Source organism: Tiliqua scincoides, chromosome 1 (genome assembly GCF_035046505.1).
Source record: "Tiliqua scincoides isolate rTilSci1 chromosome 1, rTilSci1.hap2, whole genome shotgun sequence".
NCBI lineage: Eukaryota > Metazoa > Chordata > Lepidosauria > Squamata > Scincidae > Tiliqua > Tiliqua scincoides.
The window spans coordinates 107,653,747-107,668,665 of NC_089821.1; the positions used below are offsets into that span (position 1 = coordinate 107,653,747).

Below are 14,919 nucleotides of genomic sequence, written 5' to 3' on the forward strand. Positions count from 1 at the left end.
AGAAGTACACCACATTGATTTCAATGGAATTAAAATTACTTGTGTATAGGATTGCAACCAAGGCCTTTATAAAGTTGTAATCCTCTGCATACTTGGCAATCCCATTGAATTCAGTGGGTCTTACTTCCAAGAGGAAGGCTCAAGCTGCACATGCTAGAAAAATACAATCCATCTTTCCTTATATTGATTATAGTCAACATTAGTTGGGCTGCGCCAGAATAATACATAAAGATGTGTGAATGGAAGCTAGCCACAAGTTGGCATGTAAACAAATTGCTTAGAACTGTAGTTCACACAATCCATATATTTGGGAGGTCTTCTAATGAATGGAAAACCTTCTGGAATGGCAATTTTTTCATTTCAAATAAGTTGTGATGGAAACAGAAAGAACTTTGAACTAGGAAGGGAGAGAGACTTCCAGGTTTAGAGGCCTTGACGTGGATGAATAGGTGTAACTGCATAACTTTATTAATCTAAAGGTGTTCTCACTTGGACTTAGAAATCTGTGTGAAAGAAGTAGGCTTTTAGAAAAACAAACTGCTAAATTATCTCGCTTCATATGCCTGATCTTTTTTCCTTAAAGGTTTTTTAATCCAGTGCTCCATCCCCTCGCTCAAGACCAATGCTTGACATGTAAGTAAAATTGCTAGTGATTTTTTTAAAAGAGTGCAGAAAATTTTTAAAAATTACTTTTCTTTTAGTGAAAACACGTCTGACAGAAAGCTCTTGCCACCCTATCTTGATTCATTCCATACACCCTTTGAGAAAATTGTTCTTCAGGGTCCAGATTTCTATTTGGAAGCCTTTTTTGATGAAAAAATCAAACAAAGAGAAAAAGTTAACAAACCGAAAGAGGCGCTTCTGGTTGAAAGCAAACCTCATAAGCAGGCATTCCCATGAACACCTAGTTCACTCTTACAGCCTAATCCTCTGCTTTCTTCCCCTACTGATGCAGGTGGGCCAAAAAAAGGCTTGTGCTGCATCCTTCTGGTAGAGAGGGGAGTCTTAGAGGTCTCTGCTGAGTAAGACAACATTTGTCCCTTTTCCCAGGAGTAAGCCTCTGAGTGGAGGGGTCTGCTCCTTCACAAAAATACAGGTGCATGTGGACCCAGGCCAAGGTATCAGGTTTGGGAAGGGGGTTTGGATTTGGTGACCAACACAACTGCCAAACTCACCCCCCTTCCCAGACTCAATCTGCCTTCCTCCCCACCCCTGTTGCTACTCTGTTCTACCCTCTCTGCTGCCCCGCTTCCCCCGCTGACTTACCTGGATTGGCAGCTGCTCCATGTTGCACTGCTTCATGTTGGGATGCTCTGGCCCTTAGGATTGGGCTGTTAATTACTGTAAACTGTAAAGGTTGTTCAGCTACTATGACTATTGAAACAGACATGAAACAAACACAATCACAAGAGCACTGATGCACTGGTATGACTTTTTATTGGTATTATGTTTAAAAAGCTTAATTCTCTGCCTTATTTTAAAAATCCTTCTTGACATTGCTACCTATTAACATCCATGACAGTGATATGAGAAGGATACAAACAACATAAAAACCCGTTCAAAAGAGAATGGCGATCATTTCCCCGAGGTTTCTATCTCAGTGTGCTCTTCCCACATCAAATCAGTTACACTGGAACAGTCCAATGCATTTCAAAGGGAATATAGCAGTGAGAAACAGTGTTTGTTGTCTAAATATATATTCTCAATTTAATTTATAGATGTTTTGGAGACAGAGTATACACATTTCTAACAATTAACATTAAAACCCCACCCTAAGCTATAATTAGAACGGTGAGTGTGCATTTAATTGAGACAAAATACTAACTTCTCCTAAGGCATGCAATCATATGAATGTTCCCTTTATAAGGCAGTGCCACTGAAGTCAATAAGGATGGCTGGGGTATGTTTCCCATTTGCTGCTTCTACTTGCTGTGTTCATTATAACAACATTCATTACAAAAAGCCCATGTTGCATACAAGTCAGGAGTTCATAAACATCTGCAGAAATATTCTATTTCCACCACAAGAAGGTGCATGTGAGTCACAGATTTGAGTTATCTCAGAATTTGCTTTGCAGTGAACATTTATGTGTATGTTTTTTTCCCAAATGATGCTTAAAAAAAAAAAAATCAGGACATTTAAATCCCTTTAATATCATAAAATGATGCCATAAAATGGATGCTTAGATGCTTTTAAACATTCTCAAAAATGCTTGCAAGAGCAACTAAAGAATTGTTTTGCAGACATGGCTTTAGTGTGTGTGAAATGACTTCACAACCCCAGAATTGCAATCAACTCCTCTGCTTATCCTCTGCTTATTATGGGTGTGGGTATAGGAGACATCCATCCACTCCCTTGCCAACTTGCTTGATCCCTGACCTACTGCAATAGTGCTAAGAAGATCAAGGGATCTGATAGTATTTCGGGCCCTGAAAATAAATCCCAAAGCAAAGCTGAGATTGAGGGTTTAAAAAAAAATTAAGAAAGTACACCTTCTACAAACTACAGTATTGAGCTAGTGGGAACTCTAAGCAAGTACATCTAAGTAAACATGACTCACATGAAACTTTTAGCATGGCGCTTAGATACCAAAAAGTCTTGAGTATTGTTTGGTTCAGACCAGCCAAGTCTCCCTGCCTTCTACATACCTTACTTACTGTAGAATTTGAAGAATTCAGAACACAGAAAGTAATGAATGGGAGTTACTTTCACTCAGTCATTTGCAGTTTATTTATGTGTTGTAAAGATAGTATCGAGACGTGATTCTGTGCACTTGATTGCTGAAGAGATGGGGGACAGGGCCCAGAATGGGTCTGAGTTCAAAAACTTTGAGAAACACTGGGCAAAGAAGTTTCTGTATTCTAAATTACTGGAGAATAGGAATGAAATCAGAGATGAAATAATCAGCATATGGCTTGGTTGGGCAGGCACATCCTTAAGTGATCAGAAGTGGCCAGTGTCTTAGACTTAGACTGTGCTGATTTTATTCTTGGGCTGGTCTGTGACCATAATGAAGTCTGAATCTGATTCACAGACATATTGAACCCTTGACTTGGCTGACAATCATTCTTATTCAGTGCTGTAGTTAGAGTAACACAGGCAACACTGAACCCATGTTGTTTGATCTTAAATATGAGTTATTTGCACATCAAAAGTGCTTGCAGAATAGTGGGGTTTAGAATCAGATTCAACGTCATCTCCTTGTACCGGATTCTCTTTTTTTGGCAAGAGGGATCCAACAGAAAGCAGTTCAGAAATTGCCAGTTCAGAAATACCATCCTGACATGTTTATTCCCATGATTTTGTTCCCTTTGAAAAGTTAGACTTATGAGGCTGAGAACAGGGTGCAGAATGACAGTGTGTAGATGTGTAGTAAAATACAAGGGTATCACTGTTTGTATGCTGTTTCCTTGGATTTCCAATTTACCCTTCCTGGCTTAATTCAATGAGGCGACCAGCAAAGACGGCCAGCGTTCCTATAATACATACTAACACAAAGATGCCAAGGAGAAGGTGGTCAACCACCATTGCAACAAACTTCCATTCTTCTGCAGCCTGGGAATGAAAAAAGAACAAGAAAAGACCGTTAGAATTATCTTGGGTCTAGTTTTTGGTTGTGCCATTTGATCAGGAGTGCCATAAGGTCCTACTTCCTGAGTCACATGCTTCTGATCGGTTATTCATGCTCTAAGAGGGCATACAGACTCAGAGACAGCAGTGGCGTAGCTAATGATCATGAAGCCCAGTGCCAAGCTCAAAATGTTGTCCCGGAAGTGATGTCACAACTGGAAGTGATGTCATGCTCAAGCTTTATAAAAAGCGCAAATTGGGAGGAACCCACCTCTTCCCCCAGCAGCTCGCCACCCACTTGCTCTGCCACCTCCTCCCAGTCAGTGGCATAGCTAAGGCATCTATCTGCTACCTGGGATAAAAAAAGATTTGTAGTCCTCCCCCCAGACAAAATCAAATTTAATTAAGTAAATAAATAAAAGGTGTGTCCCTGATTGATTCAAGGCACTGTACTGGGGTGAAGAGGGATGAGGGATAGTTATTCTCCCCCTGCTAAATATAAGAAGGGCACCACTTGAAAAAGTGCCTTTTTACCCAGTTAGCAGGGGTGTGTATTATGATATATGGAAATGAGAGCTGACTCATATTGGTTTCATGCTGTATCATGATAACATGTCATTGCAACATGTCAATAATATAATAACATGTTATTGGCTCTCAGAACAATGAATTTCATAGGTCAGTTTGAGTTAAGAAAATCTACTTTTTGTTCCGTAAGGCAGTTTTGTTTTCATTTTCTGGTTAATTGGCCATAACTTTCGATAGAATACAGATATTCCAATGCAGTTTGTTTCATTGCATTCTGCCTTAAATTACCTTTCCAAGTATATATAACTTGATGGTATTATTCATACACACCAGAATTTTCACAATTTTGGTCACTAGTGTCCAAGCTCAGCTTGTTGCCCCCCTAAAGCTTGATGCCCGGTGCAACTGCTACCCTCTGCACCCCCTTAGCTACGCTATTGGGTTGGCTCAGCACTGTTATCAATGAGAATTTGAGATATCTACAATGCACATCTGATCTGCATTGTAAAATGTATCATCTCTAGACCAGTGGTTCTCACACATTTAGCACCAGGACCCACTTTTTAGAATGAGAATATGTCAGGACTCACCGAAAGTGATGTCATGACCAGAAGTGACATCATCAAGCTGGAAAATTTTTAACAATCCTAGGCTGAAATCCTAGCCACATTTATCCAAGAGTAAATCCCATTTACTATCATTGTTAAAAGCATACACATAGCAGCCTGTTAAAAGTACAGGTCTGTATCGTTTCCCCAAATGCAGTCACATACTATGGTAGCATCAAGTCTAATATATTAAAAATAAAACAATGAAATGAATGGGGACCCACCTGAAACTGGCTCACGACCACCTAGTGGGTCCTGACCCACAGTTTGAGAAACACTGATCTAGACAACACAGGAAGTGTAAGATGACACTGCTCTTAAAATGCAATCTGAAGAGGACTAGATTTCTGTACTTCAGAGATGTGCAGGTGGGAAATGAGAACCTATCTTTACCCACGACTTACTTCTGAATAGATATGCATAGGATTGTGCAGTAAGCTCTGTTGTGTGATGCCTGATTCACAAATGTTCAGTCATCAACAAGAGGGAGGGTGAATGTATGTGCATGAATAATGCACCCAAGAAATGATTGCTATTTAAGGAGATACAGATGCAAAAGTAAGCCAAACAGGGAATTACACATTATAAAACATGAAACCAGGGCTTTAATTAAAGCAATACAGGTTGAGACTAATTATTCGATTGGGTTCTGTTCTAAGCATTCAAGTGATTAAAAAAAAAAGACACTATATCAAATCAATTTAAAAAACAAAGTTTCTTTGTTCCAGTGATTGAAAAACAGCCTTGCTGACCTTTTGACTCTAAGATAAGGGTCATTAAGAAGACAACCCATCAGCACTTCACTCAGCCCCTCCCTTTACCAATGCAAAATGATCACCTTTCTTTCATGTGCTGGGGGAAGGGAGGGGTCCGAAGGAGAGAGAAGGATTGATGGATTGTTAGCCTGCTGCCCTCTCTCTCTCTCATTAAGGAGGCTGTTGTTAAAGGACTGTTCAGTTTTTAAAACTGATTTTAAAGGGATGGATTTTTCCCCTTCTCCAGGGATCAGCACATTATTTCTCATTTGCAGAGGCCATTCGTGTTGAGTCAAATCCGCGTATAAAAAATCAGTGTAAAAATAGGCTGGACCTGTACTGCCAAGAGACTGGTCCTGTGGTTCCCAAACTTTTTAGAGGCCCTAAAACCAGCTGCCTGATTTATAAATGCCAAGGGGTGAGGCTTTAATGGTGAATGGGCAGCAGTGCTCTTCCCCAAGAGGCAGCTTGTTTAACCCTTTAATTATGCACATAGCATAATCAGCCCTGTCAGTTTCATGACGGACCAAAAATTGGGTCACGACCCACTGGTGGATCCTGGACCCACTAGTAGTCCTTTATTAAACTTGTCAATTTTGTCAACATGTCAAAGTGGGGAAAAAAAACACCCATCAATGGCATTCCCCCCCCTCTCCCGAGGCCTAGCACACATTTATTCTAGCCATCACATCTCTTTTATTTGTGTCTACAAAACCTCTCTCTGCCCAATCAGTCTGTGGCTGGGAGGCTCTGGTCAGCCCAGAGCATTGCTTTACTCACTCTTTAATTCCATCTGATCATTTGATTTGTCCCTGAATTATTTTCGTGAGCAATTCTGTTTGACTTTGGCCACAGGAGGGAGCCAAATACTGTGCAGCAGCATTTCTTTGAGCACAGAAGTGGAAAGTATGAGAAGTGGGTAAAGCAGAACAACCAAGTGTTTTAGTTAAAAAAATAGAGTCTTGTGGCACCTGAAAGAATGACAAGTTTATAGTAGAATAGGCTTTTGTGGATTACAGCCTGCTTTGTCAGATGTGAGAATCTGCTTGCATTGGACTGTACTTTGGGAATGCTTAGGCTACAATAAAATGCTTAGTCTTTCAGGTGCCACAGGATTCTTGATTGTTCTTGCTGCTGATATGGCTACTTACTCCAAAAGAATTGTGCAGTGAAACATATCACTCAGTGGGGGCAAGGTGAATGACATGTTACGCTACAGCTCAGTGTCATAAAGCTGCCGCTCATGAAGCTGAAGTGAGCTAACTATGGGTCCAGAACATTGTAATTGTGGGGCCTATAAACATAGGGCACTGCAATGCATGTGATTGTGGGAAGTCAAGAAAGCGTTGTCATAGACTAAGCAAATAGTGGCAGTCACATACTATAGATAGGTTCCACATAGGCCTTCAGCACCGTTGGCATGGCTACATTAGCGCTGAAAAGTTGGGTAGGATTGGGCACTAATACTCAAAGCAGCAGTTCTCAAACTGTGGGTCATAAGCCACTTTTTTTGGTGGGTCGCTGGGCCACAATTTTTGGTAGATCTTGAGCCAGCATAACCCAGAAGCCACAAGATAGGTTGTGGTGGTAAAAAGTTTGAGAAACACTGCTCTGAAGTTAGAGTCTGAACCATCTTGGGTACCATATGTGTACATATAGGTAGGTGGTGTGTGTGTGTATAAATGAGAACTAGGCGACAGTTGGGGTGTTCACACATCAAGTAATCCTAGTACAGCCCAATCCTATGCATGTCTACTCAGAAGTAAGTCCCATTAGAGGCAATGGGGCTTACTCCCAGGAAAGTGTGGATAGAATTGGGCTGTGAGTCATTTGAGAAAAAGAAGAGCCTTGTCTGTATTGATGCTGCCAGTGGTTTTTCAATCCACTTTGAGTATTTTCTTTAAAGAAAAATGGAACAGTGCTATTAATTATAGTTGCAAGGAGAGCTTCATGTAGAGTTAGGATTCCATATTTCCTCTTGATCATTTCCCTGAAACCACTTTACCACCCACATGTTCTTTCCTCCTCTATGATTTCGGTAGATGGAAACACTGATTAGATCCACTTCACATTTTAGCACAGCCCACAGGCCTTTTATAATCATTTGTGATTGTTCTTTAACAGCAGCATTAGAGGCAGAACAGGAAGGCCAAGGGTCCATTAGTTGGAAACAGAAGGAGAGGGTCATAATAATGCGCCCAAATTAATAGTGGGTTACTTAGAAACGGGAGATGATTCACATCAAGAAAATGCTCTTACGTTGTTGGATTCTTGGTCTGACTTCATTGTCTCTGCAATGTATTTGATGCCCTCAATCGCACTTTTCACATCTGGGTTTTTAGTCAGTGATGACTGGAAATTCACTGCAGCAGGGCCTTGTTTGCCAGAAATATCTGAAATGTCAATGTCTTCAGTAAAAACCCTTTTCTCCCGCTTATTTCTGGAAGGCCGTTTCATGGTGGAGAAAAACATCATGTTGGGAATGGTGTTGATAAAAACCTGAAATAAATTCATATTCAGTTATTACAGACAGACAGTGGTTTTTAATCAAAGGGAAAGCAGGGTGCAAAACACCATCGCTCTTACAGCCCAATACTAACTAAAAGCACCCCCCACCACTGCAGCCACACCAGTGGAGCACATGCTGCATCCTGAGGAGGGCAGTGACCTCCTTACCTCCTCATGGTAAGAGAACTTTCACTCTCTTACCCTGGGGTAAGTCTCTGCTGCCCAAATGAGGGTGCAATCCTTTCCAGCACTGACATAAGGGCAATGCAGCTCTGAGGTAAGGGAACAAACATTCCCTTACTTTGAGGAGGCCTCTGTGAGTGACACCCAACTGCAGGATGCAGCACGTGTCCTGTTGGCACCACTGTGCCAGTGCTGGAAAGCACTGACATAGGGGGTTAGGATTGCGCCCTCATTCTCTTTAGATCTGTGCCAGCCATTTTGCTGGTGCAGGTCTGAGGAGAGTAAGGCAGAGGAAAGGAGAGAAGGAACTGCTAATCCATGATTAGCCATAATAATTGAAACCTAATCTATATGGGACCACTGGTGTACCTGGGGTGGTTGGAGGGGTGTAAATGTCCTGGAGCGCCACCTGGCAGGGGGCAGCATGGCACCCGCCCCCTGCTACCTGTTTTTTTTTGTTTGTTTGTTTCCGTTACAGGGCCTTTTTTCATTTACAGGATGTTTACAGGGCCTAAGGCCTTCTGGGGACTTCTGAAGGCTTAAAAATGTTCTAGTTTTCATCGGTGGTGTTGTTTTTATATACCGCTTTTCAACAAAAAGTTCACAAAGCAGTTTACAGATAAAGTCAAATAACTAAATGGCTCCCTGTCCCTGAAGGGCTCACAATCTAAAAAGATGCAGAACACCACCAGCAAACAGCCACTAGAGAAGACACTGTGCTGGGGTGAAGAGGGATGGCTACTCTCCCTCTGCTAAATATAAAAGGAACACCACTTGAAAAGAGTCTCTTGTCCAGTTAGCAGGGGATAATACACTGTCTTCAGAATCCTTTGAAATGTCCTATTAAGGAATCAAATGCCATCAGGTCTAAACTATCCAACACTACACAACACAGACTTTTCAGTTGATTCAGTTATTTTTCGTTTATGTTAAGTTGATTTACTTCTTTGCCAAGACAGACAAGCTCCCCCATAGCACACCTCACCTTTCTTATCCACTGGGGCATAGTGTGGGTACTCGGGGAGTGATGATGTGTGTTGATCGAAATGACAGTGAAGATGATTGAGGCTATGACAAATACCATGGTGAACAACATATATTTACCAAGCTCCCCCATAGCACACCTCACCTTTCTCACCCACTGGGGCATAGTGTGGGTACTTGGGGAGCGATGATGCGTGTTGATCACAATGACAGTGATGATGATTGAGGCTAAGACAAATACCATGGTGAACAACATATATTTGCCAATCAAGGGCACTGCATTGGAAGTTGAGGGAATGAGCTCCACAATGACCAGAAGAAACACCGTCAAAGACAGGAGGACAGAAATGCTCAGGGTCATCTTCTCACCTGGGATAGGGAGGATACAACAGAAGGAAATTAGCTGGGATATGGAACAGAGAGGGATGTTCTGACTCTGAGGCCTCAATCCTATACCCTGCCACCAGCACCAATGCAGCCACACGTTGCATTCCTATGGGGGGGGGGGGAACAACCAGGAGGCAAATGGGAGGTTAGTACAATATTATAACTTCCCATTTGCCTCCTAGTTGCCCTCCCCTCACCATAGGATGCAGCACGTGCCTTTTTTGTGAGGCTGCAGTGACACTGGTGGTAGGGGATAGGACTGGGGCCTCAGAGTCAGAAATATATTTTACTTACCTCTGCGTAAGCCCTGGGCCACCTTGGGCATATGCCACATATTTCGGTGGCATATATTTTAGGAGAGAAAAGGGGTAAGGATGTTTTTGAAAGAAGAGGTAAAATCCAGCGTGCACCATTGCCACTGGATCTGCCCCTTGCTGACCTGTCCCCATCTCTGGTTCCTTCTCTGGAATACCAGGCTCCACCCCTGCCCCTTTCATGATCTGTTCCAATGCCAACTTACCTACTCTGGAGCAGGTTGCCAGTGCAGCAGTGGGCCACTGCTGCCGTTGCCACCATTTATGGCAGCGGCTGCAAAATGGCCACTGCTGGTGCACTGTGTGCGCTGCTGTCTGACCTGTTACAACAGCAGAACTTGTAACTGTTGTAACTCAGCAGACAGGTTTGGGGCATGAGTGAGATATAACAGATGAAAACCTTCAATGCAAAGTCAGTTTGTGTTAAGGGCTACTGTGGGACAGTGCTTTCTGTGTGGCATTCCCTCCAATGATATGTTCATCAATTTTTTTTTTCTTTTTATTTAGGAATGCTATAAGATTGCATTATATTCCAGCAAACATTTGGGGCCTTTTGAGTTATGGTGCAAGTCTTATCATCATCATTATACACATTTCTATAGTACTTTATAGTGTTCAAAATGCTTCATATACATTATCTTGCATGCCTTTCTGTACAGTAACAAATTACAGTATTAGTAAATTATTGTCTTGGGTATTCTGACCTTGATTTTACTGCACATTTTATGACAGTGGGCCTCACATGCCTTTGAGTATTTTAAAGGCAAACGCTAAAAGAAATTCCCCAAACATTTCCCATTAGGGCCAGGAAGTTTACCTTAAAGAAAAAAGATTGGGTGCCCCCCCCCCACCATATCAAGAATTCACACACAGGCATGTACCCACAGAGGATGCACAGTGAGTTTTAATTTAAACTTCTCTCATGTAGCTGCGTAAGTCAGCCAGCAGAGGGCAGAGACTTGTTTCTGCCTATGAGTCAGTTGCTTGAAGCAATGCACCTACCTGAATCTGTGGGCAGATAAAACACTAAGCCAGTTAGGAAGGAGAAGAGGAGACAAGGGATAATGACATTGACAATGAAGTAGAGAGGCAAACGTTGCATCTGGAAGTGATAGGTAATGTCCAGATATGGAGTACCAGGACAGCAGGCATACGTAACGCAGTGCGGCCAGCCACGGTAAGATTTCATCACCCACTCTCCGCTCTCCATGAAGTTACTCAGGTCTGGCTCCTCATCTTCCTGGGGGGAAAAACACGAACCTTTAAGGAACACAATAATCAAGGCTTGATGCTACCTTACATTGCAAAGAAGTTCAGATCAATTCAAATACCATCTTCATAGTTTGCTAACAAACCAATACCTTATTCTAATTTATTTATTTTTTGCAGAAATCCTTGATGTTTTACTGTGCATAATGTTGAATTGAATACCTGAAAAGGAAGAATTATGCAGCTTAAATCTATTTGAAGGGTTGGCCCAAGGTCTCCTGGAGTCTGAGTGCATTCTCCTGTTGCAATGCATCAGCTGTCTTTTCAGCCACTCTAACCCACCAGTCTCCTTTCCTCCGCACTTCCTTCTCTGCTCTTTCTTTCTTTTTGAATTATGAGGAAAGGCAAAGACACTTGGGTAGAGCCGAGTGACTTCCATGTCAATCCACTTCATTTAACCTCTCACATAGACCAGCTCTGTCTGTCTGTCCTTATACCAATGTTTGTTGGCCTGAATAACCCTTTGGAGCTCCAACAATGTAGCTGTATTGCACAAATATATCCTTCTCTCAGCTTCTCAATGACATTTACACGGTTTTTCACTCTTCCCGCAAGGAGCTCAAGGCTGTGTACAAATCCACCCCCTTCCCTTTTATTCTCACAACAAATCTATGAGGTAGATTAGGCTGGGAGATGGTGACTGGCCCAAGGTTGCCTCTTTTATTTATTATGAATATTTATGTCCTGCCTTTCCATTCTATAGAAAATGTTCAAGGGAGATTATAGCATAAAATAAATATCCCCTACAATCAAACATATCACAAAAAAACTATTAAACAGCACTGAATACGTAAAGCATATTAATACTTCCCCCTCCAAGTGGTATAATAACATTCAGAACTATCCAGGCAAAAATAGTAGAATTGTTGAAAGCCTTTTTGAACAGGAACATGGTAGAGGAAAACTGCCAGAGAAGGGCCTGGGGAGTTGGGAGGGAGTTATAGAACCTGAGCACGAGCACAGAGAAGGCTCTCCTCTGTGTCCCAAGCCTCTCCTCCTCTCGTTCCATGCCAATGGGACATGCAATGCATCTTGTGGTGGGGGGACAGTCACAGAAGCCTCCTCAAGAGGCTGCATCGCAGCTGCATTGGGACTGGAAAGTTGGATAGAATTGGGCCCTTAGACTGCAATCTTACACTTATGTGGAAGTAAGGCCACAATCCTAACCAATTTTCCTGCATTGACATAAGGGCAACGCAACTCCGACCTAAGGGAACATCTTGAGGAGGCCTCCGTGACTGCCCTCCAATTGCAGGATGCAGCACATGCCCCACTGGCACAGCTATGCCAGTGCTGGAAAGTTGGTTAGGATTGCACCCTAAGTCCCTTTGAAGTTAATAGGACTTACTTCTGAGTAGACATGCATAGGATTGTAGTGCTAGCATTCCAGTAGGTTCATATGGGAGGGCACGGTCCTTCAGGTGCTTAGAGCTTTAAAGGTCAAAACTAGCACTATGGAATGTGCTAGACAGGAAGTCAATGCAGTTCTTGCAGCAATTGAATCAAAGTCAGAACATTCCAAAATGTGGAAAAAACTAGAACCCACAAAAGCATCTTAGCATAAGCTAGATCTGTGCGTTTAATTTCATGTGTCTTATCAGGTACCTGTCTTTCCTGAACATCCTTGACAAATAACAACATAGCAAACTGCAACTGTAGAGACCTTCAAAAGCAATTTGTGATATGCTAAGGCAGTCTGCTGGCCAAGATCATCCCCCCAACCTGTGTACACATGAAGATGTTTCCTACACAAAGTCCCATCTGTGGTATGATCAAGTTCTCAGGATCCTGGCCTCTGTCCCATATTCCCACCTGTCAAGTTGTAACCTACCGGGAAGATGACAACAACTGTGCCATCATAGGTCCACGTGCCAAACTTCATGCTGCAGTTCTGCTCATCGAATGGAAAGTGAGTGACTATAATCTCACAATAGCTTTTAAATATGGCTGGAGGTGTCCATACAATGTGGCCTGTGTAGTTTAAGAGGACCTTGGTAGTCTGGACAATAGAAAAATCACCATCTGCACTGCAAAAGGAAAGGAAAGGCCAATAGTAAAGCCTTTAATCAATGTGAATTGCAGTGTTTCAATACATTTTGGGGAGATTTGGGGGCAAAAATAGTAGCATGTGTTTTAATACCCAGTTTCGGGGCGGTCATGGAGGACTCCGCAATGTAAGGGAATATTTATTCCCTTACCTCCGTGTTGACTTTTGATCCAGTGTTTTTTGACCGAGATGAAATCAGCTGAAGATTTTCGATAAAACATCAATTTAACAAAAGAATTGAATTTTCAACATTCTTTGTAGTTGTTTTGAGGATATAGTATGCAGTTTCCAGTGTCTAGCATGGACTAATCTGGTAGCAACCAGCAAATATAATTCTACTTTATGCAGTACCTCTTTGCCTCTTCTGAAACAGAATGTTTGCTTTTCCATCTAGACATGTTAAAGAATCACAGAGATCTCTGCAGACGCGTGTGGCCTCTGGGAACCAAGTGCCTCGGGAACTAAGTGCCAGGTAAGGCACAAGAGTTTAGCATCTGGGCGAGGAGAAGGCAAGGAGACCTCTGAGTTTTGGAGAAGGAGAGGAGGAGGAGCAGGAGGAGGAGGTAAGTGTACTCATTCTAACGCTTTGTCTTTCTAACTCCCTGTCTTCTAACCTTAACCTTACCTGTAAAGCAACCTTAAATCAAAATTGAAAGTTAGCACCTAAGGGAGATACATAGGGCTACTCGTGAGTAGGAGCAGAGTCCTACTCGTGAGTAAGAGCAGAGTCCTACTCATGAGTAAGAGCCCAAGGGTCAGGCATTTAAATCAAAGTTGAAAGTTAGCTGCACCTAAGGTAGCACTTAATCGAAGGAAGGGAGGAGGATAAAGTGGAAAGCAGGTTTTTCTACTTGTTTAAATTAAACCTATACTTAACCCAGGTTAAACCTAATCTAAGTTAGAACATAACCTAAACAGGTCAGTAAATTGGGACAGTAAATTGCAGACGCGTGTGGCCTCTGGGAACCAAGTGCCTCGGGAACTAAGTGCCAGGTAAGGCACAAGAGTTTAGCATCTGGGCGAGTTCAGCAGCAGGGCGAGGAGGCCAGGGCCCCATACACTGCCCTTCCTCTTCCCTAGAGAAAAGGGCTGCTATCCAGTGTACGGTTTTTAAAAGGACCCCTAAATAAAACAACAACAACAACAACAACAACAAAAAAGCTATGCAGTCAGACAGCCAGCAGCAGGGTGGGGGCTATCCAGTGTTCTGCATTGAGTGCCACATGTATGATTATATGCTTCTGGGGCATAAGTCATGGGTGTGTCCTCGGTGCAAGGAGCTCCAGGCTCTCAGGGAACGCGTCCGCTCCCTTGAAGCCTTGGTGGCCGAGAAGTGCAGGCAGCCAGAGGAGGACCGTGGGGAGACTTCCGGGGACGATCAGGCTTCGTCCCAACCTCAGGCGTGCAGCTCCTCGGCTGCCCGGGTGGGAAGTCTCGGGACTGGAGGACGTCATCCTGGAGAGGAGGGAAACAATCCCCTAGGGGGGACCCCTTCTCCAGGGGATGGGCCCGTATCCGAGCGCACTCGGGATACTCCTCGGCGGGAGGGGGGTCGGGGGCTTCTTGTAGTGGGGGATTCGATTATTAGAAACATAGAGAGGGGGGTTTGCGACGGATGTGAGGACCGCATGGTGACTTGCCTGCCTGGTGCGAAGGTTGCGGACATCACTTCTCGTCTAGACAGGCTAGTAGACAGTGCTGGGGGAGAGGTAGCGGCTGTGGTGCATGTCAGCACCAACGACGTGGGCAAGTGTAGCTGGGAGGTC

The 14,919-nt window shown here is 43.1% G+C and overlaps 1 protein-coding gene across 1 annotated transcript in view; it reads right to left on the bottom strand.

The window, feature by feature from the left end:
• Positions 1 to 1,418: 1,418 nt before the first annotated feature.
• CHRNA1 (cholinergic receptor nicotinic alpha 1 subunit) overlaps positions 1,419 to 14,919 on the bottom strand; it is a 28,620-nt gene continuing 15,119 nt past the window's right edge. Inside the window, exons 5-9 of the mRNA XM_066612264.1 lie at positions 12,938 to 13,133; positions 10,840 to 11,077; positions 9,282 to 9,505; positions 7,721 to 7,960; positions 1,419 to 3,555 (exon numbers count right to left, since the gene is read on the bottom strand). Coding sequence (XP_066468361.1) covers positions 3,424 to 3,555; positions 7,721 to 7,960; positions 9,282 to 9,505; positions 10,840 to 11,077; positions 12,938 to 13,133 — 1,030 coding nt within the window. The 3' untranslated portion in view covers positions 1,419 to 3,423. The remainder of the gene's footprint in view (positions 3,556 to 7,720; positions 7,961 to 9,281; positions 9,506 to 10,839; positions 11,078 to 12,937; positions 13,134 to 14,919) is intronic.